At 35.4% G+C, this 27,434-nt stretch overlaps 3 protein-coding genes across 4 annotated transcripts; 1 reads left to right on the top strand and 2 right to left on the bottom strand.

Annotated features, from left to right (window-relative positions):
- Positions 1 to 1,734: 1,734 nt before the first annotated feature.
- On the bottom strand, positions 1,735 to 4,845 carry LOC142174648 (uncharacterized). The gene is made up of 7 exons (XM_075240485.1): positions 4,722 to 4,845; positions 4,243 to 4,447; positions 3,610 to 4,081; positions 3,252 to 3,357; positions 2,747 to 3,090; positions 2,151 to 2,544; positions 1,735 to 1,754 (listed from the first exon to the last, which is right to left on the bottom strand). The coding sequence occupies exons 1-7, from the start codon at positions 4,843 to 4,845 to the stop codon at positions 1,735 to 1,737; spliced, it is 1,665 nt and encodes a 554-aa protein (XP_075096586.1).
- A 3,355-nt stretch (positions 4,846 to 8,200) lies between these two features.
- LOC107818672 (putative anion transporter 5) lies at positions 8,201 to 11,101 on the top strand. Its single transcript, XM_016644709.2, has 2 exons — positions 8,201 to 8,397; positions 9,465 to 11,101. Exon 2 carries the CDS (start codon positions 9,551 to 9,553, stop codon positions 10,877 to 10,879), a length of 1,329 nt encoding a protein of 442 aa, XP_016500195.1. The 5' UTR covers positions 8,201 to 8,397; positions 9,465 to 9,550; the 3' UTR covers positions 10,880 to 11,101.
- Positions 11,102 to 11,830: 729 nt separating this feature from the next.
- Positions 11,831 to 17,489, bottom strand: LOC107818673 (uncharacterized). Of its 2 annotated transcripts, none has more exons than XM_016644710.2 (12): positions 16,719 to 17,489; positions 15,940 to 16,142; positions 15,655 to 15,852; positions 15,504 to 15,575; positions 15,227 to 15,322; positions 15,074 to 15,153; positions 14,854 to 14,929; positions 14,300 to 14,510; positions 14,000 to 14,196; positions 13,545 to 13,653; positions 12,870 to 12,959; positions 11,831 to 12,758 (listed from the first exon to the last, which is right to left on the bottom strand). In XM_016644710.2, exons 1-12 carry the CDS (start codon positions 17,236 to 17,238, stop codon positions 12,013 to 12,015), a joined length of 2,598 nt encoding a protein of 865 aa, XP_016500196.1. In that variant the 5' UTR covers positions 17,239 to 17,489; the 3' UTR covers positions 11,831 to 12,012. The 2 variants fall into 2 exon arrangements, with proteins under 2 accessions (XP_016500196.1, XP_016500197.1); XM_016644711.2 differs by having other exon boundaries at positions 13,545 to 13,650.
- Between the last annotated feature and the right edge of the window lie 9,945 nt (positions 17,490 to 27,434).

Raw genomic sequence — 27,434 nt, 5'->3', positions numbered from 1 at the left:
TTCACATTAAATCACTGAATTAAAAACGAACTTTAAACAAAATGAACACGAATTAAATCTATATTAAACAACAAACAACAGATTCAAGCGATTTAAACTAACACCCTTCTACATTAAAATTAAATCCTTTTAAATTAATAAAACAAACTGAAAAATAATTAATTAAATCTTCAACTTAAATCTAGCAACATTATAATTAAGCTAATCAATTTCTATCAAAAAATAAATAAGAAAAAATGAAACAAACTGAAGAAATAATCAAAGTGAAAATAACGAACAAGAAAAGAATCAAACTTATACTAATTTCAAATCTGAAAATATCAAACAAAAATACGGAAGAAATAAAACTTAGAACAACTGACCGTAAATGACCAATGACGAACTCGAACGAACTTAAACGAAACCAACAAAACCTTGACATAAACGGACTTGAAGAAGGAAATCAGCGGACAACAACAGTCGAGGTGAAGGATGAAGAAGACGTAGCAGCAGTCGAGGACCTCGACTCGAGGTGAAGCAGAAGCAGCAGCAGCTGGAGGTAGCTGAAGAAGACGCAACAACGAGATGGGGAAGCCATGGCTAACCGGGAGGCAGTGAAGCAGAAGAAGCAACAGCGACGAGCTTGCAGCTCGTCCATGGTCAGCAGCGACGGGCTGGAAGTTCAGGTGGTCGTCCGACATGGTCGTGGTGGACGTGAGGACTGTGGTTGTTTGGGTTTGCTGGAGGGGTCGTTTGAGAAGGTGAAGCAGCAGCGATGGCTTCTTGAGACGCGGCGACGATGTTCGTCGACGATGGCTGGAGCTCGACGGATGATGGTGCGATGAAGACGACGCAGCAGGGGTGGTGGGGCAGCCATGACAGCTGGAGTTATCGTGGTCGATGAGGGTGGTGAAGGGGTAGTCGTGGTGGTTGTCGAGCAGCAGCAGCGTTTGGGTGGCTGCAGTTGCTGGTCGGAGCAGAAGAAGAAGCAGCAATGCAGCGGGGGGGGGGGGGGAAGCCATAGGAGCCTGGGTTTGGAAGGAGAAGAAGAAAGAGAGGGGGGCGGGTAGTTTTAGGGTTTCTTATGTTTGGGTTTCAACAAGAAATGAAAAATGGGAGGGGGTTGGGCGGATAGTTTAGTTATGGGGCGGACCGGGTCGACCCATGTTGAAATGGACCGGGTCATGGGGAAGGTTGTGTATTTTTTGGGCCTGTGGTTTGAAATTTGGAGAAGAGGCCCAATTCCGATTTTCTTTATATTTTTTGCTCTATTTTCTTCTATTTTCTAATTAATAAAACTAAAATTCTAAATTAAGTTATAAACTAAATTAATTTATCAAAAATACTAAATAATTTCCAATAACTATTATCGCACATTTAAATAGCAATTAACGATAAAATCACACAATTTAGACGTTAACTGCTAAAATGCAACATACATTATTTTTTATGATTTTCTCATTTTTTTGTAAAACAAACTTAAATACTAAATGAAAATGTGACATATTTTATATTTTTATTAATTTAAACAAATAAACATGCATAGACAAAAATACAAATAATTATACAAAAATACCACAAAAATTCAAAAATTGCAGACCAAGGAAAAATCGTTTTATTTTTGAATTTTTTGAGAGTAATTCTTTCATAGGGCAAAAATCACGTGCTTACAATAATTACAACACTTGTTCTTCATTATCTTAAAAGTAGTTATTATGTTGTTAGAATACAAATTATCTACAAAAGAACTTCAAATTATCTACAATCTGAAAACACTGAATGTTGAGATTGTATATAATTTTATAGTTGAATATGTATATAATTTGTAGGGAATACCTCTAGTTGTATTTACTTTCTGTATATAACTGTCAGTTCTAGTTACATTAATTTTTTTTAACTTGTAGTTATATTGTAGATAATAAATATTAACTGCTATATACATAATGTAAAAAATTGGAGGTAGATGATTGACACAATACAGAAAAACATGTTAACAAACACAGAAACAAATTGAAGTTAACTACATTATGATCTTTCAAAACTTAAACGATTACACACAAAATTTTGTTAACTTGAACACACTAATAATTATTTTGAAATACTATTCTAAATACATGATATTTATTTCTTTTTGGGTGCATTCTTGCAAGATCTTTTGTTATGCCCTTCACCTCCATAATTGCCACATGACACCTTGTACTTCTTTGACTTTAGTTCATCATATGTTTTGTATCTTTCCTTTTGAGGTCTTCCTGGCTGTTTTTTCTCTCCCATAGGTGAATTTACTACTTCATCAGATATATGTTGTGGCACATTCCATTTGCTTTCATCAGGAAGGGAATTTACTGATATTTCATATGTACAAAGCAGGCTCTCCCTTGTGTAATACGGAGAGCAATAGTTTTTATAAGTTTCATTCCTGTGCCTTAGAGCTGCCAAAACATGCGGACATGGCAGTTCATCAAATTGGAACTGGCCACAACTACATTTCTTGTTTTTAAGACACACAATGAACCGCTTCACACCATCTATCACAGTATGGATATGATCTGTTGAAGTCCTCACCTACAATTACATAACAAACAGAAAAAAATATTTACATTCATAAAAATAGATTATCTACAATTTATCTACAATATATCTACAATTATATCTACAAATTATCTACAATCTACAAATTAACTACAATTTGTCTACAATTTATCTACAATCTGGAAACAATGTATATTAATTAATTAATTTTCTGCACCAAAGAAACATATCTTACCCCGAGTTTCTGATATAATGTACTGTTTTTCTCCAATTCTTTGTTGAATTTGTACCCAAGATATGTGAAAGTACCCTTTGCCTTCAATAACTTCTCTTTCGTCCAACGTTCAAGAAGTGTCCTCATATACTCTAATAGGTCAAATATTGGCAGCTCTCTTGCCTCTTTTGTTACAACATTCAACGACTTGGCAATGTTTGATGTCATAGTCCAAGTTCTATTCATTGTTGCATGTACTCTTGACCATCTATGATAACCAATATCATAGAGGTATGATTTAACACGTGGGTCTATCTCTTCAATCTTCGACATCCTTTCATTAAATTCATCCAGAGTGTATGACCCTGATGTAGCAAAGTACAATTTATTTAATTGTAGATGACCATTCTTGAACTTTGCCCTTATATTTGTCCAAATATGCCACAGGCAAGAGTAGTGTGGCACGCCCAGATAGACAATTGATGTTGACTTCAGGATACTCTTATTCCTATCTGAAACAACACACATTGAAGTTCTTTCACCATATGCTTGCTTGAATTGCTCAAAAAACTACTTCCACGATGCGTTGTTTTCCGAATCAACCACAACATATGCCAAAGGCAATATTGTACCTACATTATTAGTTAAAAAATAATTAACTTTAACTGGCAGATTTGAAAATTTCTATGAAAACACAAATACATATAAATTAATATATATATATATGTGTATATATATACATACATACAAAATATCTACAATGTATCTACAATTTATAAACTGTCTACAAAATAACTACAATTTTACCGGCTACATCCATTGTGCTTGCTGTCAGCATAATCCCCCTGTATGTTGTCTTTAAGAATGTACCATCAACCACTTACTGGTCCATAATATTTCCAACCACTTATTGATGTACAAAGAACAACAAATGCATATAAGAAGCATTCATCTGTTGTCTTCTTCAGTTTAACAACTGAACCAGGATACGTCTTCTCAAGAATATAAAAATAATTTGGTAATTTGTTGTAGGAGTCAGCCAGATGACCTCTCAATAACTGTAAAGCCTTTTTCTTTGCCTTCCATGCTTGCATGTAGCTTCGGTTCACTCCGTGTTGGGACAACATGTCAGTTTGTATGTCCTTTGGTGTGTAAACTGTCTTAGGATCACAATACTTTGGCATGACCATGCTACCAACTACAACTGTAGTACGTTTGCGCTGTATGAATGTATCGTCCATTAAGGTGCATGTGTGTTGTCGGTTGAAACTCCTGATCTTGAACATTGTAGAATCATTAATTGATGTTGTCTTGAAGTGCCAATTACAGTTTTCTGCAATACATATGAGCCAGTAGCTACAAAAAAATACATTTATAATACAGGTTATCAATGTAGATTTAACAAAATGACTGTTTTAACATAAAGTAACATGCTATAAAATATAACTACTTTTCATCTACATATCACAAGGAAAATACTGTTTATAAAGGTTTTTTCACAATTAATATCTTCATACCTTCTGTGACTAGATCTTTTAACCCTGAATTGGAACTTGTGCATGACAGAATAGTGCCTCATTGCAGTTGCAATTGTTTGCTTGTCTTGATACACTTGTGCTTCTTCGATAACATTTTGTGTACCTTCAGTTATTATTTCACTTTGATATTCCTCTATGAAGGGAGAGACTGGCATATCAAGTAACTGTATTGTCCCAGACGAACCTGCATGAAAATAAAGATAAACAGTGTCATATATAATTTTGTAGAATCTTTGTAGATAAATTGTAGATGAATAGAAAATTTTGTAGTCAATTTTTTTCCAACATGGATTGTAGCTTAATTGTAGTATAAATGTAGTAATTTTGTTGATAAGCATGAAAACAATATTGCTTTATACATCCAAAAACTGATTTGTCGTTTATTTGTAGATAAATGAAGGAATTTTGTAGATATTATCGTAAAATCAGACTTCCATAGAATTTGAAACATAACAAACCTGCACTTGTGTTCTCATTTGTAATAGCCAATTCCATATTGAAATCTCGTACACTTATGAGTAACGGATACGATCCTAAGTTTTTATTCTCCTTTTTTGTCTCCATATACACACTAACCCCCATATTGTTCCTAATCTCCATTGGAGGACAATTCTCATTCACAATGTATTTGATTTCTACAAATTTTTCCGAAGTATCAATCATTAATTGCTCCGCAATTGTAGAAATCAACATACTGTAACTTGCATCCTCATCAAGCACAGTGCCATCAACTTGAAAATCTCTAGATCTGCCCTAGATATCCTAATTGCCATTAAAATGTAGCATGATTGGGATTTTGGACATGATTGCGTGTCGTTGCTGAGGTATTGTTCAATATTTTGTCGCTTTTTTGATTTTTTTGATTAAGAAAAAAAGGCGAAGAACAGAGAATCGGCAGAATTGATTTCTACAATTTGACTTGAATTTGTTGAATAATTTATCGCTTTTTTGATTAGTGGATTGAGGAAAAATGTCGACAAACTGAGATTTGCAGAACTGATTTCTACAATTTGAAATTACGCTTCTGATTTCGACGAACTGAGATTTTGATTTGTAGCGATTGTGAGAATATTGAAGAATAGAATTTGATTATAAATTGAAGATAAAGGATTTCCGTGATATGATTTGATCTGATTTACGCCAAATCTTTTTAGAAGATTCTGTTCCTGAATTTTAGCTCGACAAATTAGGAAGATTCAGCTACTATTAATTAGTATTTAATGATTGGTATAATAACTGTAGAAAAAATATGGACAGGGCGGGTAAATTAGAAACTATGCACATTTTTGATAATAAGGTTTCATATATAGTATAGGAATATCCCAGCGCTTTTTGCAATAAATAAGAGAAGAAAATGATAATAATCTCTTATGTTTGGTTCAAAGTAGAATTTTTTTAAGCATATAGTACAAAGTAATTATGGTATTTTAAGTTTATAAAAAAAATAAGATTTTTAGTTTTCGTTAAATAGTAACAATTTATGTTTGTTAGATTTGAAGGAAATTGCAGAAAAAAATATTTGATCTTAAAGTCTAAGTACCATCAAATCAGAATAAATGCAAAACAAAACTGCACTAGACACAAAAAAGATACCAAAAATAACAATGTTTGTAACAAATTATTTGTGATACAAAAATAAATTGCAACCACAATATAAATATGAAGAAATATAATTTTATTAATAAAAGGATGCGGGTACAATTCTATTTGTTCCCTTAATTCTTCTATCTAGGTTATGGAAAAACATTCGTTGATCACTTTGATGGCTTTGGGAAAGACATATGTAATGTTTTTGATCTCTTTGTGAATATTTCATGAATTTTTATGGAATTTCGAGATGCTTTGAAAACGAATATGTGACCCCCTTTTATAGGTGTAGCTAGGGTTTTGGTAGAGTACCCTCCAATCTAGGGTTTTAGGTAGATTAGCCTTTAAGAAACCTCGACGAACTCTATTTGTATTATCTTAAATTTAGGATTTTGCCAAATTTTATATGGATTTGATCCAATAAAATTTTAATGTCTACAAACAACTCTAAAAAATTATTTTTCAAAATTTTCACTCAGATCAATCATAAAACTTCAAAAACAATCTAAAATTATATTTATACCAAATACAACTCTAATTTTTAAATACTAGTTTCACTTGAAAAAAAAAAGTTCACTTTTTTTTTTATATAAAATTTTTACAATTCTTATGTCCAAAAAAAATGCCCACAAAAAGTATTAACTTTTCACAAACTTAAGGACCAAGACGTCGGACCGACTTTGGAGGGACCCATGTCCTCTGTTTCAATTTCCTGGCTCTTTTTACATCTGCGACTGTGGGCTTGAATCCTAGACCAAATGTTCCCAAGGTTTCGGGAAGAGACACGGGCTGTATGATGCCTTGCAGAGCCGATCCCAAACCCTTTCCTGGTACAAAACCATTCTTCAACATTTCATACGCTACTATGACTGATGCAGCGGTTATCTCCGGATTTGGGATACACTTCCCCTCTGGAACTTTCTCGACTGACATTGTGTAAGAAACTTGGTAGACCCATGGTCCCAAGATGCTTAAATGCTAGACAAGCTAAGGCTGTCATGTCCGAAGTACATTCAGGAGTTTGCGGACCACATATGAGCGGGTATGTGCTGGCAAAGAAAATTCTCCGAGCAGGTTATTATTGGCTCACCATGGAGCGAGATTGTATCAGTTTTTCTTTACCCTGTCTGGCGCCATCCATCTCCAAATAGTAAATGCGCTGCTGAGCTCAGATGTCCGCTCGTCTGGCGGATTTGCAGTTTTATGGCTATAAAAAGCCAAAAAATATAATTTGGTCATTTCGGGGCGGTGACAATGGTTTCTTAGGCCGTATTTGATGTCCGGGACAAATATTAGGCGATTCCAGGACGGATCCATCCGGGCCCAAGGCGGGAGGCATGGGCTATAGCACACAAAAATTTGGGACTCGCGCGGATTTGCAGTTTTATGACTATAAAAAGCCAAAAAATATAATTTGGTCATTTCGGGGCGGTGGCAATGGTTTCTTAGGCCGTATTTGATGTCCGGGACAAATATTAGGCGCAAATGTCATCAATGCCAGATACACGGAGTTTTGATTCATTCTCCACCATCGAAATTGCACACAATGTCGGCACCATGGCCCTTCGTTGCTTGGGGCATGGATATCATTTGAATTCAACCAAATTTGTGCACGGTCTCTTTGTTAACCCGTTCATACCACATTTCGTCTATTTAAAATCAGATAATTAATCCATTTATAACAGTTGAGCGACCGTGCTAGAACCACAGAACTCGGGAATGCCTAACACCTTCTCCCGGGTTAACAAAATTCCTTACTTGGATTTTTTGGTTCGCGAACTGTTAAACAAAGTCATTCTTTTCCTCGATTCGGGATTCAACCGGTGACTTGGGACACCATAAATCTCCCAAGTGACGACTATGAATTTCTTAATAATAAATCTCGTGTCGGTTGTCCTTTAATTGGAAAAACTCCCTTGCTCACCTCTCGGGGTGCGTAAAAAGGAGGTATGACAGGTGTAACTAGGGTTTTGGTAGAGTACCCTCCAAGCTAGAGTTTTAGGTAGATTAGCCTTTAAGAAAACTCGATGGACTCTACTTGTATTATCTTAAATTTAGGATTTTGCCAAATTTTATATGGATTTGATCCAATAAAATTTGATGTCTATAAACAACTCTAAAAAGTTATTTTTTAAAATTTTCACTCAGATCAATCATAAAACTTCAAAAAATAACCCAAAATTATATTCATACCAAATACAACTCTAATTTCACTTTTTTTTTTTATAAAATTTTTACAATTCTTCTGTCCAAAAAAAATGCCCACAAAAAGTATTAAATTTTCACAAACTTAAGGACCAAAACTGATCGGTGTAGTATAAAGAACAACTTTGAACCTACCCCTCAAACATAAGGATCATTTTTGTCGTTTTCTCAAATCTCTCACTATACACCTGCCCCAGTACAGACCTCCCCACCCACCTCCTTTAGAATGCTTGAATTAACAAATTAAAGATTTTTGGCCATTGAAGTGACACTGTTTTCTTGATCTCCACTGAACTGTTCATAATCTCGCAAATGCCCAGTACCAAGTTCTTCTGATTTCGGGTAATTAATCTTAAGCTTGATATTGCTGTATATTTTGAGTAATTCTTTTATATCTTTTAGCTTGTGGGTATTATGAATTTCTGTTAATTTGATTAATGGGGTTTATTTTTCTGAGATTTTAAGGTTGTGGTAAGATGGGGTTTGGGGAAATGTAGTTGACATGTTGAAAAGTTGGTGTCAAAGATAAGATCTTTTTCATTGTTTCACTTTCTGTTTTTATTTTAAAGAGCTTCTTTTTCTTGTTTATACTAACATTTTTATTTGTATGACTTGCTTCTTATATAATGCTGGAAGTGGGAATTGGGGTTCGATTCTTGTTAGTGTGTCTCGCATTAGTTGAAGGAATATGTTGGTGTCTCGTTATATGGTATTGGAAAATGTTGACCTCATGAGCTAATTTTCGAGGTTGAGTTAGGTCCAAGCTCCAGAACCATATCCATCCTTGTTGTTGTATTTCACAATGTTGGGCCCCGTATCCGGTCTTGAGCATGTGGGGTTGTTAGAATGTCTCACATTGGTTGAAGGAATGAGATTTTGTCTCGTTATATAGTCTTGAACAGTCCTCAGCTCATAAGCTAGTTTTTCAGATTGAGTTAAGCTCAAGATCCGTCTTTCTTAACCATTTTGCGCTGGTTGGACTTAGAAACTATGTGTTTAATTGGGGATGGAATAAGAATTTTTTGAAGTTTTAAGTGGGAAAGTTCAAATTTTGAGAAACTTAGGGGACTAATTTGGTGGTATATTGAACTGATCTCTAACAATGCTAAAGATATGGTTGGATGAATTTTAGATTAGAAGGTGTGACCTTTTGTATGGTTAGCTTCTTATGATGGCCAATCCTTTGAACGTTATTTCTTTGGAAGTGTTATTGTGAGTTCAAATGCAAGATATGAGTTGTACCATTTGTTTCAGTTGCGTTTTCCCTTGTTTCCGGTATTCCCCTGTTTGGAATTTCTTTGAGCTCTTTTGCATGATTTACCATTAATGTTTGGTTTCTATATTATTAAATTTAGTAAATCAGCTAAATGTTTTTGATCTGATTCTTCCTTCTGTCCATTATTTTCAAGCCTGCTGCACATAACGGTTTAGTGGATCACCTCAACAGAAATTCAAGCCGTCTAGTGGATGGCTTGCATTTACAAATTAGCAAATCATGGGCAGCAGTCGATTTCCAAAGCGCTTTTTAATTGTAGTTTTGACCTTCATCTGCACTTCTGTCTGCTACATAGAGCGGGTGGGCTTTTCTATTGCGTATACTGCTGCTGCTGATGCTGCAGGAGTAAGTCAGACTAGCAAAGGTGTAATTCTGTCAACCTTTTTCTATGGATATGCGTGCTCACAAGTACCTGGTGGTTGGGCAGCTCAAAAAATTGGTGGACGGCGTGTCCTCCTCCTTTCTTTTCTCTTATGGTCTTTGACATGTGCTTTTGTACCACTTGACCCGAACCGAACGATGGTCCTGATAATAGCCCGCTTGCTCGTTGGTATGGCCCAAGGTTTCATTTTCCCGTCCATCCACACTGTCCTCGCACAGTGGGTACCACCACATGAAAGATCAAGATCTGTTTCCTTTACTACTTCTGGAATGTACTTAGGTGCAGCTACAGGAATGCTTATGCTTCCCAGTCTGGTGAAGTATAGGGGTCCTCAATCTGTGTTTCTTGCTGAAGCGGCTTTAGGTGCAATGTGGTCTCTTCTCTGGTTCTGTTATGCAGTTGATCCACCTCGTTCTGAGCATCCAAAAGCAACTGCTTCGGGCTTTGGGGAATCCCAGCTACCCACGAAAGGAAGTTCAAAGATGAAAGTAGAGAATGGAGTACATTCCACCAAAAGTCCAGCTATCCCATGGAAACGAATTGTCATGAGCTTACCAGTTTGGGCAATTGTTGTGAATTATTTCACCTTTGATTATGCTCTTTATATGCTCATGAACTGGCTTCCTACATACTTTGAATTGGGTCTCGAGATCAGCCTTCAAGAAATGGGGTTTTCCAAGATGATGCCCTACTTTAACATGTTTATATTCTCAAACATTGGTGGAGTGATTGCGGATCACTTGGTCACAAGGAGAATCTTGTCTATAACTAAAACCAGAAAGCTTTTAAACACAGTGGGTTTTGTTGTAGCTTCTCTTGCATTGATGGCTCTTCCTTACTTTAGAACATCTGGCGGGGCTCTATTTTGTTCCTCCGTGGCTCTTGGTTTCTTGGCGTTAGGAAGATCGGGGTTCGCAGTTAATTACATGGATATAGCTCCAAGGTATGCTGGAATTGTTATGGGAATTTCAAATACAGCTGGTACGTTAGCTGGCATCATTGGAGTTGATCTCACTGGTCGACTACTGGAAGCTGCTAAAGACGCTCAGTTGGATCTCACAAGTCCAGAAAGCTGGACAGCAGTGTTTTGCATTCCGGGATTGCTCTGCATTTTTAGTTCTTTTATTTTTCTAGCATTGTCAACAGGCGAGAGAATTTTCGACTAAGGCTTTCTGCATGTATATTGCGGTTTATCTTTCTTATTCTTTGAAGAAGCAGCTCAAGGAGGAAATATACATAGTCTAGGATTTGCAGTTCAAATTCGAAGGTTGTCGGAAATAGTAAGTAGCTATTGAGGTTGTTCTTACATTTTAACTTGAGTTCTTTGAAGCCTGCTGATTGCTGAAGTTTAATTCATAAGGTTCTATCTGCATATATTTGCAGCTTAATTGACTGAGTCTTAAATTATTTTCGAGCTGTGGTTCTTGAATGAGCTGTTGGCATTACATATATTGGTTATTTCTGGTAGCTAACACAATTTAACAGTAAATTTCAGATTTCTGTAGGGAAGAAGAAAGTATAGTCCTAAATGCCTAAGGACATGTTTTCATCACAGATCAATCAACTAATCAACTACGCGTCAATCCTAAACAAGTTTGGTTCATCTGTATGAAATACTCTATATTAGGGGTGGCATTTTGAGCCCAAACCCATTTGGCCCGCCCAACCATCCTAAGGTTGAGCCGGTCATTGCCCCGCCCATTTGTTGAATTCAACCCATTTTGACCCAACCCATCTTAGCTCATTTAAAGTTGGGCTGCTTTTTAGCCCAAATTGATCCATGAGTAATTTTGATGAGATATCTTAAAAATAATTCTTTTTTTATTTGATATGTTATATATGACCATAACAAAAGAAAAAAAGTCTTATTTGATAATTAAACAATTCATAAGAAAACGACACACATTAATTAAAGCTTGATAAGAGTTGGACAGGTTGGGCTATGGTTCAAATTTTAGCCTATCTTGACCCAACCCAAGTAACTTTTGGGCGGGTCATAACCTCCCCTTTTATTGACTCAGCCCATTTTTTACCCACCCAAAATCAGTCCAAACCGCCCATTTGATACCTCTACTCTATTCATTTCAGGTCTATTTCATTCAAAATACTCAACAATCTTCTTTCAAGACAAATAAAGGATTCTCAAAATGAAGACTAAAATAAATACTAGACAAGCATTTTTCATGATTAAAGGCTAGATACATAGCAGCTTCTCCTATCTAAACATAATATTGGAAGTTAACATATTTGATTTTATTGTCATCTGAAATAACATTAACCTTCCTGGCTACCACTCTGTCTATGATTGAATGTTGAAATACACAGTATAAGATTCATCTCTCAAGCTAAGTAATGGTGCCAAAACAAAGTTTCTCTTTGCCCCTTTTGCCACAAAACTAATAGGATGATATTCATTAATGCCATTTCCCAATTTAAAGCTTGCTGCCTGTTTGAAACCAGCATCCGAGGACTCCGAATTGCAGCTAAGTTTGACAGTTGAACTGGATTTGTAACCTACACCAGTATAAATGAAACAGCCTTTCTGTGATTCAGACTCAAGAGAAACTGTATCGTCTTTCCCGTCCAATCCAACAGTCAAACGGAACAAAGAACCACCCTCATCCGAGGAGGCAGCGATCCCAAGACTTTGTTCTTGCCCTTGATGAGATATGAACATTCCAGGGAAATCAAATGGCTCTAACATGACTTGATTTCCGATGTAATCTTTTCGTTCTGAAAGCTTAACAGACGACATGTTAAGTGAAATGAGTCTGAATGTAGCACTAACAGCAGCATCTGTTCCAGCTTCTGGGAACTTTTCCATTTGAATTGACTGATTGGAGTTAGTAAGAACAAATGTTGCATTAACAGATTCTTGCATAAGAGATATTAACTGAGAATTATAGTCGGCTGGAATGACAGTTATCACGTCCGAAAGATCAGTGATTGACTTTGTTTCAATGTCCCAATCACCACTAGAATGGCCAGCTAGAAGGTATGGACCGTAGAGAATTGCCTGAACAGATGCATACTCAGGCCGATCATCTGAAACATCATACGAGAATTCGTTAGCTGTTACAAAATCGAGAGATCTCTTCTCCACGCGAAACAGGTACATAGAAACTGATAGAACACCAGAAACAGTTAAAGAAGTACCTTTAATGGCCTCGGTTCTAAGACTCATAGGTAGCTCGAGAGTGATTTTATCGCCTTGGCCCCAGTTTTTGGTGATTGATAGGAAGTTACCTGCATCGACGAGTAGACCTTAAAACTTTTCCTTAAAAGATACTCTCTCCGTTTCACTTTGTTTGTCATAGTTTGACTTGACACAAAGTTTAAGAAAGAAACTACTCCCTCTGTTCCAATTTATGTGAACCTGTTTGACTGGGCACGAAGTTTAAGAAAAAATGAAAGACTTTTGAAATTTGTGGTCCTAAACAAGTCAAAAAGAGGTCCAAAGTATTTGTGTGGTTATAAAGGCTTCTCATTAAGGGTAGAATTGTAAGTTTAAGCTAAACTGTTTTCAAATTTAGAAAGAGATCTTTCTTTTTGGAACGGACCAAAAAGGAAATAGGTTCACGTAAACTGGAACGGAGGGAGTAAGACATTTAAAACCCGTGGTCTTAAATAAGTCATAGCGTTTGTGTAGTTATAAAAACTTCTCATTAAAAAGATATTGAAAAGTGTTGTTCTTTTTGGAACTGACAGATAAGGAAATAGTGCCAAACAAAGTGGAACGGAAGGATTACCAACTATAGAAAGATCGATAACTAAGTAAAGAAAATGACTTGATGATAATGCAACAGCATCAGATGAAAGAAAATGTCACACCTGGTGTTGGTAGAGACAAATCCTTTCCATTTAAGGTTGCCTTTGCACCACTTGAATATATCCAGCTTGGTATTCTCAAGTTCAATGTTGAAGATACACCAGTTGCCTGCTGAAAGAAACAATTATACAGAATATAATCTACTAACTATACCAAAAGACAGTACTCAAGGTAAAAAGCATGACAGATACATGCTATTTAGTCAAAAAAGGCAGCCTGTTGCACTAAGCTCCCGCTATGCACAGGGTTCGCGGAAGGGTCGGACCACAAGGGTCTATTGTACGCAGCCTTACCCTATATTTCTATAAGAGGCTGTTTCTACGGCTCAATACTGTTACCTCCTGGTCACATTAACTCCCCTTCTTGCTATTTAGACAGCAAGTAGAAAATGAAATTTGGGGAGTAAAAACATAAATGCAATAATCTGAAGATATAGCATGATAAAATGAACGCGTACCCCGTTTGAAGATATGGTAATTGTCACTTGGAGGCGATTATCCCACGAAACAACAGGCTCGATTTTCTGATTCACCAATACCTGCCCGGACTTCCAACCAAGAGAGCTAGGTATATACTGGATAATGTAGAGGCTCGGCGTATTCCCTTTCTCTTCGAAATATATAGAATCTCCCAACTTGGAGAATGATTCAATTCCTACAGAGGGAAACAAGATAAACCAACCATTATAGTTTGAGAAGATAACTTCTTTGCCAGAAAAAAAAGGGAAGGATTAAAACGTGAGGATCGATTCCAACACCTGTTCCATAGCAGCACCAGAAAGAATCGAACTGTGTTCCCCATCCGTGGTAGCTCCGAGCCTTAGAACCACCACGAAGAAGAGGAAGCATATATATCATAACTCCGGGATCTCTTCCCCTTTGTATGCTGAGTACACCATTTGTTAATGCGCGTTCATAATAATCAGCATATGCCATTTCTTTCGTCCATCTGAACAGGTGTCGGGAAACCTACACAGATATTTGAAAAAAGAAAAAAATTTCACTTACAACACTTAGTTCTTTGCCTATGAACAAATATAAACTGCAATAGAAGTACTTTAGTCCCTTTCTCTCTCTCATTTGTCCGAGGAAGGAAGAAATGAATTGATTAACTCGTATCCACTATTCCCCTACACAATGCAACAACAACAAACCCAGTGCAATCCCACAAGTGGGATCTGATGAGGATAGTGTGTACGCAGACCTTACCCCTGCCTTGAAGGTAGAGAGGCTGTTTCCGATAGACCCTCGGCTCACATTCCCCTACGCAATGCAAAAGAGAAAAACAAAGGCACAATATCTTATGACACACCTTCAACATGTTATAGGTTGTACATGATTCCTCATTTTCTGTTTGTAGTGTGCTTGCCAACCGCTTTGGATCTGACCTGTTCAGGATTGTACGAGAGAAGAAAGATATCAGCGAAAATGCTAAAGATGAGCTAATTTTGAGCATATAAGAAGTGTAGTTAATCAAACATGAAACAAAACTGATTTATCAATCAAGTTAAGTTTCTTAGATTGGCTCTTACCAAAACTCACCAACTGATGTCCCACCAGTCGCGTAGCTGTGGGAAGCATTAACGATATCCATAAAGTACGTCCCAATTTCCTGTCAAACAAAGTTCAATAACTTAAAAAGATCGATATTCCTGTCAAACAACTTGAAAAGCAAATCAATGTACCTTATATAGGGGATCCCCAGTAATTTCATAACGCAGTTGAGATCCAATAACAACCGGGATATGTGTATTGGCATGAAAACCAGATATATCATCAGCCTGTTTCAACAAAAGACATCAAAAATCGTAAAGAAAAGAATTATACATTATAATTTCCTGTTGCCATCATCTGTTGATTATAACACGTTCAATTACAGAAAAGGCAATGAGGATAAATACAAGAAACGACATTTCAGTGCGAGCAAATGAATCAGAAGTTGTGCAGAAGTGTGATTTGCACCTTTAAAGCTAATAGCCCTAGAAAGCAAGGTTTGTCAAATAGGTGAGCAAGCACTAAATGCTTTGAATTACCCTGCAAAACCATTAAAGGATAGGGTTAAACCAGAAGGATAAGAAAAGGTAAGTCAGTTCATTCGACATATTATACATACTGTTACACTATACAACTTATAGAGAACATCATTCATGCCACCAGTTTCTTCATTTAAAGATCGCCAGTGTCGTTCAATGGTATACTTTGATATCACATTCTGCACTCGGTTGTAGAAGTATTCGGCCATCCAATTAGTCATTTTTAAAGCTTGATCGCTACCAGCTAACATATACTGGTCTAAGAGACCTGCCAATATCTGTCAAGTCCAATGGAATAAGTCACTTATTTAAGAACAAAAACAGATTTAGAGACAAAACTTTTTAGCAAAATTAGTCTAGTTTACCTTGTGAATTGTGTAGTATGGTGCCCATACTGGTTTTATAGCTTCAAAACGGTCGAAAAGTTCAGAAGGGAAAGCAGATAGATAACCTGATCCCATTTTCTCTTGACAGTCAGAAAGTGCAGAAACAACAGCAGACATCTTCTGTTTGAGGCTGTCATTATGAGTGCTAGCCCACATCTGTGCCGAGGCGCTAAGGTAATGACCTTTTCAACATTCAACATCAGTACATAAATACATCATATCGTCGATACAAGCACATAATTGAATGAGTACAAATGCCAAAACCTTATCTTAAATGATCAGAAAATAAACATACTGAAAAACAAAAACATTGATAGTTTTTTCATGCTGCAGTATTCTGGTCACTAATCCAGTACTAAACATTGATAGTTTTTTCGTAATTGTTTCCTAAATCAGCAATCAAAAGGTCAGTAAGAGTGATTCTTTAACATATTAAAAAAAGATTCTTGTAAGTCATTCTACAAAATGTTGCTTTCAGGATATTTTGCCCTGACTCTCCGAAAATGTCACAGGGTGTGTGTCGGATCCTCCAAACATAGTATTTTTGATGGTCCGACACAGGTGCAATGGCATTTTGGAATAGTTTTAGGACATTGACAAAAAATAGTGACATTAACTTGAACTAATAAGTATTTGATGACCACATGATCAGTTATTGAGAATAAGTAATACAACTATGCCTCAATCGCAAGCAAGTGTGAGTCGACTATATGAATAAAAATTACTGAATATGCAGAAAGGTATAAAACAGGACTAACCAACAAAATGACCGCGAAGCTCGACATTTGGACCTTCCCAACCTCCATAAGGTTGACCAGGAGTATCCAAACCAGCTGTTTTCCTAAAACTCCATACCAAACTATCAACATCCAACAGCAACAAATACTCCAAATTAGTCTGCTGAGCTATTCCATGTATTGAATTTGGTTCTAATCTCACATCATTAAGTGAAACCTCATTCAATAAACCATCAATCCCTTTAACACCACCAGAATTCTTTATCTTTCTATACATCATCACCCAATCAAATTCTTCCTCCTCCTTCAACATCTTCCTAGGAAGCAAATTAGACCAGGCCGAATCATCGGTAGGGGTCAAATGGTAATGAGAATACATCTCTTCTTTCCAAGATTCATTCTTTGATGATAATAACTCATATCTGAGTGAATGTGATGATAATTGAGTTGGAATGTTAGTACATTCCTTACACATAACACCACCAAATAACAAAGCAAAAAACACCAACCCCAACATTTTCAAGAACATTAAAGACTTCATTTTGATCAAAATAATGAACTAAAAAAGATAGAAAACTATCAAGAAAAACTCATTATAAGCTCAAAATTCAATAAAAAATGTACTTTTTAAAGAACATTAGAAGGAAAGAAAAAACATATCTTTATGTAGAATAAATAAGAGAGCAAAACCAACCCCACCAATTTATAGCAAACAATCAATAAAGAATGTTGACAATTGAACCAACTAAAATACCAAAGTCCCGTGAAAGACAAGAATTGTTTTTCTTGTATAACAAAAATTATCCACAACTTATAGATATTTTTTTGTCACAAGTGAAAGCAAAAGCAACCAAAAACACAGTAAGCAGAAAAAACCAAGAAAATCAAAACCCCATTAAAATAAGATAACATAAGTACAAATAAAATGTTAACACCATAGTTTGGAACTACTTAGAAGTAAAATAAAGATTCAAGAAAAAGACAAAAAAAGAAGAAGAAAGAATGGAGTTTAAGTTAAGAATGAATGATTTGTCTTTCACTACAAATCAAAATATTCATACCTATGACATAAACAAGAGATATTTATATACGTAAATACACAACACACACACACACACACATGTATATATATATATACACACACACACAAATGTAGGATAAGGTATTATTTTTAAAAAAATGGAGATAAGGAGATATAGACAGAAGAGAATCACGGATGTGTTATTTATCTTTGGAAGGTTGTTTAAAGTTAACTCAGAAAATGGTGCCAAGATTTTCTCACAAATTTTAGTTTTCAAATATGGACATGCACAGCACAAAGAGAGAAAATTAGAATGGATTATTATATATATGATAACTAAAAATTCTTAATTACTAATTTACTATATATATGTTTATCCTAAGTTGGATTCACTATTCACAAATTGTTATCAAAATAGCTAATACAGTGTAATTTCCCACTCAAAAACTTAACATTGAGTTTAGTTTTTGTGTACTATTCGCAGTATAATCACACTTCTCTATAATAACATTCTTATGTAACAGTCATTCACTATAAAAGCTAAAAAATTTTCGAAACTGATTTTTATATTATGTTATAATATATATCCTCTACAATATCGTCTCACCATAGCAGCCAAAAAATATGAGAACAATTGAACAAATGATGCTGTTATAGAGAAGTTTGACTGTATATAACTTCATTTAACGCATAGCAAACCTAATATGGTAGCTTGTGAAATAAAATAATAATTTGCGATCACTAGTAAACTACACTGATAGAGTAATAAGCCTTTAATTACGAACATATGCAACATAGACTCGATAATTCAACTGAAAAATATTAAATTTTCAGCTCATAATTTTAATAAATGCAATAGGTTCGACGGTAAGAATTTTAAAGATTGAATCCATTAAATTTAAAAGTTGAATCACATTAGTGTATAACTTAATTCCGTATCCTATGGTATTTGCCTTTATATAAAAGGCTTGAAAAAACAAGAGATGTTTGACGTTTATCTTTTGCTTCGCTTTGAATTATCGTTTATTTTTTAGTTGAGAAATAATAGGAGATGTATGTTTATTTATTTTTCTGTTGGGGTTATGGTGGGTAGGAATTTTTGGCATTATTTTGAGAATTATTATATGGTATCTTGTGATTTGTGAATTGGACTAAAGTGATCACCCGTGATTTTGCATATTCCAATTTCGAGGCAGCTTCATTGCACCCTCCCCCACCCCACCCCCCTCTCGGGGAATATGGGCAAAGAAAAAGTAAGGTAACTTTTAACAAAAAGGCAGTTCGGTATCTCGTGTTTATGCAGGGTCCGAAGAAAGGCAACACCCCAAGAGAGTGCAATGTAGGTATTAGTAGCTGATTTCACGGCTCGAACCCGTGATCTATAGGTCACACGAAGACAACTTTTAATAAATTCTAAAATTAAAAAATATTGTAATAAATCGAGGCAAATGCGTAATTTTATAAATTAAAAATACTGTAACATATCGAGGCAAATCCAGAAATTTAATTCTAAATGATATTACGTTAATATATAACTCCATTCGGTCCAAAATAAGTAATTTTTTGATATTTTTTTTATGGTCCAAAATAAATGATTTTTCCAGATTTTAAGAATGAATTAATTATTTTTCCCTACGTTGTCTTTGGAGTAAATAGTGTTCGAGTATGTGTTAAGAGTGTTTATGTGAAGAGATAGTAACTGTTAAAATGATTAATTTTGTTGCTAATTAATGTTAAAAAATAAATTTTTTGATCTGTATGAAAACAACTAAAAAACCACTTATTTTGGACAGAAGAGAATAATATTTTGTGTCACAAAGGTAGACAGCTTCGTAGCACTCCCTCTCTCTTAAATGTGAGGTAACAATTAATAAATGCTATAATTAAAATAATACTTTAACAAATCGAGATAAATCCGGAATTTTAAATCAGTAAGTGAATGACATTTCCTCATAAATTATTATTTTATATCACCAAGGTGTAGATTTAGTGTTTATTTTTTTAATTCAAAATCGTTCAGCTACAAAGGCAGATTCGGGATTTAAATTTTATGAGTTTATATCAACTATTTATTGTAATTTTAGTAAATTTTTATACATAATTTTATGTTCCGTGTTGAAAGTACTGGATTAAAATAAAACTGATACTAAAAAGCTGGATACGCCCCCGTTGAGCTATGTATATGTGATAGATACTTTTATCATTAATAATTGTTTATTTTCCAAATTCCATTTGGTTTTGCTTCATTATTCATCCTAGCTCTATTTTCACAGAAAAATAAAATTATAATTAGGAGATTTAAGAAGCTATATGTATTGTATTATTGTTGACTGACACATGATGTTGGTGGAATTAATCACTAATTATATTTTGCAGTTTAAAGAGTAATTAAATTAGTGAGTGTACAACACCTCTTCTAAAAATGCCAGGTTTGTTGAACTAAATATCATTCCCTTAATTTATCATCATCATCTTTTTCTTCTTTCTTCTAATTCTTTTTTTTTTCTCTCTCATTTTTTCAGATTATTAGAAAATTATTATCTTCGTGAATCTACAATACTTTCTTTCTGGAAATATTGTGGTCAGAAGTAGAGTCGAGATTTTGAAGTTTATGGATTTTAAATTTGTTATGGAATCCTTAGGTCATCTTTGTTACTATTCACGATTAAATATTTATATATATTTAATAAATTTTTAATATTGTCTACGCAAAAATAACTATGTTCGGTACCTGATTGTGGTTTGTTGAACTAAGTTTCTCCTTTATTCATCATCATCAACATCATCATTATCGTCATTCATTTTCAAACATGGCAAGCATTACTCTAAAAAAACAAGCTTCAGATCTTTTTCATCTAAAAAATAAGTCAGGCTCTCTATTGCAATATATTTAAATACACAAATAGTGTAAATTTTTTTATACGACCAGTGTATATACTTAAATTGAAACCATACTTAATTACTGTTCGAATAATATGGTGAAAATAGCACGAAAAGTTCCAATATAATATACTGGAGATTGAAGCACCTGTGTATGAGCTTTCAACATATTATGCTGGACCAGTATATTACGTTGGAACTCTAGTACAACATGCTAGAACTCCAGTATATTATGCTAGAAGTTCACATATAAAAAATTCGAACTCCAGTATATTATGTTGGAATATTTTCCGAATTTTGAATAATGTTTTCGTTCAAATTTATCTTTACATGAAAAGTGACTAAATTTCTATTACTTTTAAAACTGTATCCATTTCTCCATTATCACCTGTAAATCTGATTATTTTTGAATTTCACCCAATAATATAACCACCCTCAACAATAGAGGTGGACATCAAGTCATTTGTTCCCCAAATTGTCTCCCTTATTTTATTTTATTTTATTTTATTTTTTTCTCTCTTTTTATGATTCCAAACTGTCTAGTTAGTTGTCATCAACTCTATTCATTGATTACTTCCATGAATATTTTATCCCACGTATTTTTATTTTCTCTTCTTTTTCCTCACTATAAACCTGCGTACACATGCATTAAGGCATAAAATAGTACAATTTATAGTTAAATTCTTACATTAATATTTTTTTTTACCTAACCTAAGAAACTTTGTTGACCTTCAAACACTGAAAATTCTCACGAAACACCAAAGTTGACAGCCACACAACGACATGAGCATCAATCATAAACTTTGCGATTGCTAGTTTTTATTCTTAAGGTTGATTAAGATATTGTATAGTTTTTGCCTTGGAATAGGAATAAATTGAAGAAATAAAAATAAATTGTTTTAATTAGTTATTAATCTGCTAACAGGAATTCCCTTGTGATGTTTCGCTAAGTATATTTAACTTTCAATTAATTGAAAAATTAGTGTAGAATTGACACTACGTAGCCATTCTAGAGAGTTGCTATTTAGAAATTAGCTAGCATATCCTGAATTTTAGTTTTCAGTTCAAATTTTCAGGACACAAATTGCTGAAGTTAAGATTTTTAGTTCAAATTTCCAGGACAAAATAAGTACTGACTAAACCCTAAATAACACCTAAAAATAGCTATATGTGTACTTCCCCCAAAATTAGTTGATTATGTACAATTAGCCTCATTATAAAAACATCCTTATATAACAATATTTCACTATAAAAGCCAGGTTTTTTACAAAACCAAATTTAATGCTCTGCTATAATATATGTTCTCTATAACAATAATTCGTTATGACTCTTGGGTTTAAGCTTCTTAGAGCTTAAAATAGAGTGAATGGAAAATGGAGGGAACATGAAATTTTTCGAATTTCCCTCTTTGACAAAGGGACATTGTCCCATATTGGAGGAGGGAAAGAGTTTTGATGGGTATATATAATTGCACTTTTTCTAGATCTTAAAGAGTTGATGTTAAGTATAGAGATTTACAAAGAGAATAATAAAATCTAGAATAGGGTTCATAGCCTGAGAGAAGCTTCGAGAGAGAAGCTTCGAGAGAGAAGCAAGTATTTCTATTGAGTGAAAATGAAAATCCGTCTTACAAAAATGAGAGGCTCACTTATAAATAGTGGGCCTTGACCCGGTGACCTAATTACAAAGCAATATAAACATGGGCCAATTCTAAATTACAATAATAGCCCAAAGATAGCATCATCATTTATCTAATACTCTAACAGCCCCCCTCAAGTTGGAGGGTGATAAACCCCCCAATTTGTGAAGATGAAAATGATTTGCAGGTCCAAGAAGGGCCTTGGTAAGAATATCAGCAACTTGAGCATCACTGGACACATGACCCAAGCTAATCAGCCCATCACCAATCTTGCCTCTGATGAAATGACGGTCCAGCTCTATATGCTTAGTCTTCTCATGAAAGACTAGGTTGCGGGCAATGTGCAGGGCTGCCTGGTTTTCAAAATATAAAGGAATGGGAGAAGAAGAAAGAAGACCAAAATCATACAACAGAGTTGAAGGCTAAGTAACCTCAACTGCAACTTTACTCATGGCCCTGTACTCAGCTTTAGTAGAAGAAAGAGAGACCACATGTTGCTTCCTGGATTTCCAGCTCACCAAACAATCACCAATAAAAACACAAAAACCAATTACGAATTTTCTACTATCAGTACAGGAAGCCCAATCACTATCACAATATACCTTTAAGGAAAGGTCAGGAGAATTGCTGAAGAATAAGCCAAAGTCAGAAGTCCCTTTCAAATACCTCAAGAGATGTAAAGCATCTTGCATATGGGGAACACAAGGAGTTTGCAAGAACTGGCTAATATGTTGAGCTGCAAAACTGATATCAGACCTTGTGTGAGTTAGAAAATTCAACTTATCCATCAAGCATCTTTACTCTTCAGGCTTGGGCAAAGGATCACCAACAAAAGCCTTTAATTTCTCATTGAGAGCAAGAGGACAAATAACAACAGAAGAAGCAGAGGAAACAAATGACTAATAAGTCATGAATAATTTTGATGAAGAAGAATCCAGAATCACAATAGAGAACCTCAATTCCCAAAAATAATTAAGAGAACCAAGGTCCTTAATCCTGAATTATTCATGCAGAAAACCCTTTAAGGAAGAAATCTCAGACAAGTCAGTCCCAGTAAGAATGATATCATCCACATACACGGCTAAAATGACAAAGGAAGACCAGAAACCTTATTAAATATGGAGTAGTCATTTAAAGAATGAGAATATCCTCTAGAACAAAGGGCCTGAGACAACTTAACATACCATTATCTGGAAGCCTGTCTCAAACCATAGATGGGCTTGAGTAGCTTGCAAACCAAAGGAGGAAAAGAAGAAGAGGAAGGAGGAACAGATAAACCAGGAGGCACCTTCATAAAAACCTCCTCATCAAGATCCCCATGTGAAAATGCATTATTAACATCAAGTTGAAATAAAGGCCAGTGTTGTTTGACAGCCAAAACAATCAAAGACTTCATAGTAGACATTTTAACAACAGGAGAAAAGGTTTCATAAAAATCAACACTTTCAACCTAAGTATCACCCCTAACTACCAACCTGGACTTTTACCTCTCCAGACTCTCATTAGCTCTATATTTTACTTTGTATACTCATTTGCGGTCTATAGGCTTCTTACCAGGGGGTAACTCAATAATATCCCAAGTTCTATTAGCCTCCAAAGTCTCAAACTCCTTTCTCATAGCCTCATGCCACTCAGGGATAGCAGCAGCCGGAGAGTAAGTGTAAGGCTCAGGAATGTGGAGCTGTGAAGTGGTTGCATTGAGTGGAACAGACTCAGAACTATAAGGAACAAGGATAGAAACATAAAGAGGAAGGGTAAGGCATACATAATCCTGAAGATAAGAAGGAACAGTATGAGGCCTACCAGATCTTCTAAGTGGAGGAGGAGAGGAAGGAAGAACAAAAGGGGAAGAGGAGATAGGGGAAGGAGAGAAAGTGAAATTAGGGAAACTTGGGGAAGGAGAAGGAGGAGTAGAGATGAGAGAGAATTGGGGAGAAGAAACAGGAACAGAAGGAGATAAAGGAGAAGGTGAATCATAAGAGAAATGGCCAGGAATGAGAGGAGAAGGCAAGCTAGGGGATGAAGGAATAAAAGATTTAAAGGGAAAAATATGTTCATGAAAAGTCACATCTCTGGAGAAAAAACAAGATTTAGTGGACAAATTGTAAAATTTATAATCCTTTTTGGCAAAAGGGTATCCAAGGAACACACATGGGACAGACCTATGATGAAATTTATCTCTATGGGGTTTGGGCACAGTTGAGTAGCAAAGACACCCAAAAGATCTAAGGTGAGAATATAGAGGAGCCTTGCCGAAAAGTAACTCATAGGGACTCCTGTGCTTGAGAAGATGTGAAGAAAATCTATTTATCAGATAAGTGGCAGTATGGAGACAATCACCCCATAATTTAATAGGAAGATGAGATTGAAAAAAAGAGCCCTGTTAGTCTCTAACAAATGCCTATCTTTTATTTCAACTACACCATTTTGTTGTGGAGTATGAGGATAAGAAGTTTGATGAATGATCCCTTTTTCAAAAAAAAAAAGAGAACCAGAGGAAGAGGATCCTAACTCTAAAGCATTATCACTTCTCACAGTCTGAACTCTAGTTTGAAATTGTGTTTCAACCATAAGAATGAAAACCTTTAACAAATCTAAAACATTGCTCTTTGCCCCCATCAGATGTATCCAGGTAGCCCTAGTATAGTCATATACTATTGTAAGGAAATATTTAGAACCAGAGTGAGTAGGAGTGGAGTAAGGACCCCAAGTATATATGTGAATAAGCTGAAAAAAGTGAGTGGATTGAATAGAACTATCAGGAAAAGAGTCTAGTTTGTCTTGCTAAGGGGCAAATGAGACATGTGAAAGACTGCTTGGAAGACAATACACTATCAATACCAGAAATAAGTTTTATTTTGGAAAGGGGAATGTGTCCAAGTCTATAATGCTAAACAACATCAGAATTATTCACTTTATTTGAATCAACCATGGTATTTACAGATGAATTGTCAACAACAACATTATTAGACACTATAGGTAAAGAAGAAACAATAAAAGAACAAGAATTGGCATTAACAGACTCAACAGGAGAAGTTACATGCTGAAACAACTTGTAAAATCCATTGTCCAGTCTACCAAACACCACTAGCTTCCTCACTGAAGGGCCCTAGAAAGTGCAACAGACTTGGTAAACTGCACAACATCATCACAATAAGACAAAAACTTCTGGACAGATATGAGATTATGTTTGAAACTAGGGATGTAAAGAACATTACAAAGGATTAAGTTAGGGAATAAAGATAAAGAACCAACATTGGTAACCTTTACTTTATACCCATTTGGGAGAGACACAAGATAAGGAACAAGAAAAATGATTATATCAAAAAGCAAACTCCTATTGGAAGTCATATGATCAGTAGCTCCAGAGTCTATTATCCAGACAATGCCATTCATAATAGACAACATACAATCTCCATAAGAAACACCCTCATAAGGCATGAGCTTACCAGCAAAGTTAGCAGAGGCCAAGAGAGGTGGAAAATATGGGGAAGCAGAGATTTGGGATTGTTTTAATAAGATCATCAGCTAGGAGTATTGATCCTTGGTAAGGCCAGGTATCACAGAGGTTTCCTCATGCTCAACTGGACCATCAAAACCACCAGGCATAGAGGAACCACGAGAGGATCCAAGCTCAACATGTGCAGCAGTTCTGCGAGGAGGAGGTCCTTTGTTGAACTTGAAATTGGGAGGATATCCATGCAACTTATAACATTTGTCTATAGAATGTCTAGGATTCTTGTAATATTTGCAGATAAGAGAAGTGCAGAGAGCCTCTAAAGAAACTTTGGAGGGAAATGATGTCTTAGAAGTCCCAACATTGAATGAAGCAGATTGTGTTGGGAATTGGGAGGCAGAAGACACCTGCCTCTACTTCTCATCACATAATAAGATGTTGTACATATTTCTAATAGATGGAAATGGTTTCATCATTAGAATGTTGCTGCGAGTTCTCACGTAGGTATCATTCAGACCCATAAGGAACTGATAAACCTTCTGCTCTTCATCCTCAGCAGCTTTACCCCCACAAGTACAAACTCTGACCTTATAAGATGCTATTTCATTCTAGAGTTTTTTGATTTTGTTAAAATAAGAAGTTATGTCTAAAGACTCTTGAGAGATATGTGCTAACTCTTTCTTTAGCTCAAAGACTTTGGCCCCATCAGCCTTACCATATCTCTCCTCTAATTCACACCAAGTATCCTTAGCATATTCAGAATACTCTATGCTACGAGATATTTCTTTTGACAGGGAATTAACCAACTATGACACCACAAGATCATTACATCATTGTCACTGGCATGCTAGAGGAGATCTAGGAAGTGGCTATGTAGAAGTACCACTGATAAAATCAAGTTTATTACGAATTGAGAGAGCAACTAAGATATTTCTCCTCCAGCTGCCATAGCAGGTTCCATCAAACGGACTAGAAACCAAGGAGGTTCCCAGCACATCTGATGGATGCACATATAGTTGATGACACGGCTGTGTAAATTCATCCTCGTGAAACATAGTACGAGATGTAGTAGAGGAAGAAGAAGGTGTAATTGTAGGATTATCATTCGTCATTGAGAGAAAAATGTATCGCAACAAATAAAACAATTAACAAACTTGTGAAATATGAAGAAGAAACTGGTTTACCCCCTCTTTTGCAACCGAAAAGAGAATAGCCTTGTGAACAATCTTCCGGCGGCGCAACAAAATACCGATGAGGAAACCCTAGCTCGAAATAGATGAATAGATCAGCCAGGTACGGTCAAAACATCTATTGAAAATTAAAATCCAGTAGAAACGAGAAACAATGCGATGAAATCATCCAACGAAAATCCAACCAAAACCCTAATCCAGTGTAAATGCAATCGAAATGAAAAACTCGATGAAAACAAAAGAGGTTAACATCGATCGAAAGCAAGTGAGACGATCTACCAGAATCTATGCTCTGATACCATGTTAAGTATACAAATTTACAGAGAGAATGATAAAATCTAGAATAGGGTTCATAGCCAGAGAGAAGCTTCGAGAGAGAAGCATATATTTCTATTGAGTGAAAATGAAAATCTGTCTTACAAAAATGAGAGGCTCACTTATAAATAGTGGGCCTTGACCCGGTGACCTAATTACAAAGCAATGTAAACATGGGCCAATTCTAAATTACAATAATACCCCAAAGATAACATCAGCCTTTATCTAATACTCT

This window comes from Nicotiana tabacum, chromosome 20 (genome assembly GCF_000715075.1).
Source record: "Nicotiana tabacum cultivar K326 chromosome 20, ASM71507v2, whole genome shotgun sequence".
Classification (NCBI taxonomy): Eukaryota; Viridiplantae; Streptophyta; class Magnoliopsida; order Solanales; family Solanaceae; genus Nicotiana; species Nicotiana tabacum.
Note: the sequence above shows the minus strand (reverse complement) of the source record. Positions and strands in the feature narration are given on the sequence as shown.

Bases quoted from the DNA above. Each gene is read 5' to 3' on its own strand.
- LOC142174648 (XM_075240485.1), bottom strand. From the start codon at position 4,845: ATGGGGGTTAGTGTGTATATGGAGACAAAAAAGGAGAATAAAAACTTA. The intron at 2,545-2,746 runs GTAAGATATGTT...ATGTAATTGTAG, and splicing joins CATTATATCAGAAACTCGGG to GTGAGGACTTCAACAGATCA. The intron at 1,755-2,150 runs GTGAAGGGCATA...CTCAACATTCAG, and splicing joins GTCATGTGGCAATTATGGAG to TGTTTTCAGATTGTAGATAA.
- LOC107818672 (XM_016644709.2), top strand. From the start codon at position 9,551: ATGGGCAGCAGTCGATTTCCAAAGCGCTTTTTAATTGTAGTTTTGACC.
- LOC107818673 (XM_016644710.2), bottom strand. From the start codon at position 17,238: ATGAAGTCTTTAATGTTCTTGAAAATGTTGGGGTTGGTGTTTTTTGCT. The intron at 15,576-15,654 runs GTATGTATAATA...ATGGTTTTGCAG, and splicing joins ATAAGTTGTATAGTGTAACA to GGTAATTCAAAGCATTTAGT. The intron at 13,654-13,999 runs GTACGCGTTCAT...TGTTTCTTTCAG, and splicing joins TTACCATATCTTCAAACGGG to CAGGCAACTGGTGTATCTTC.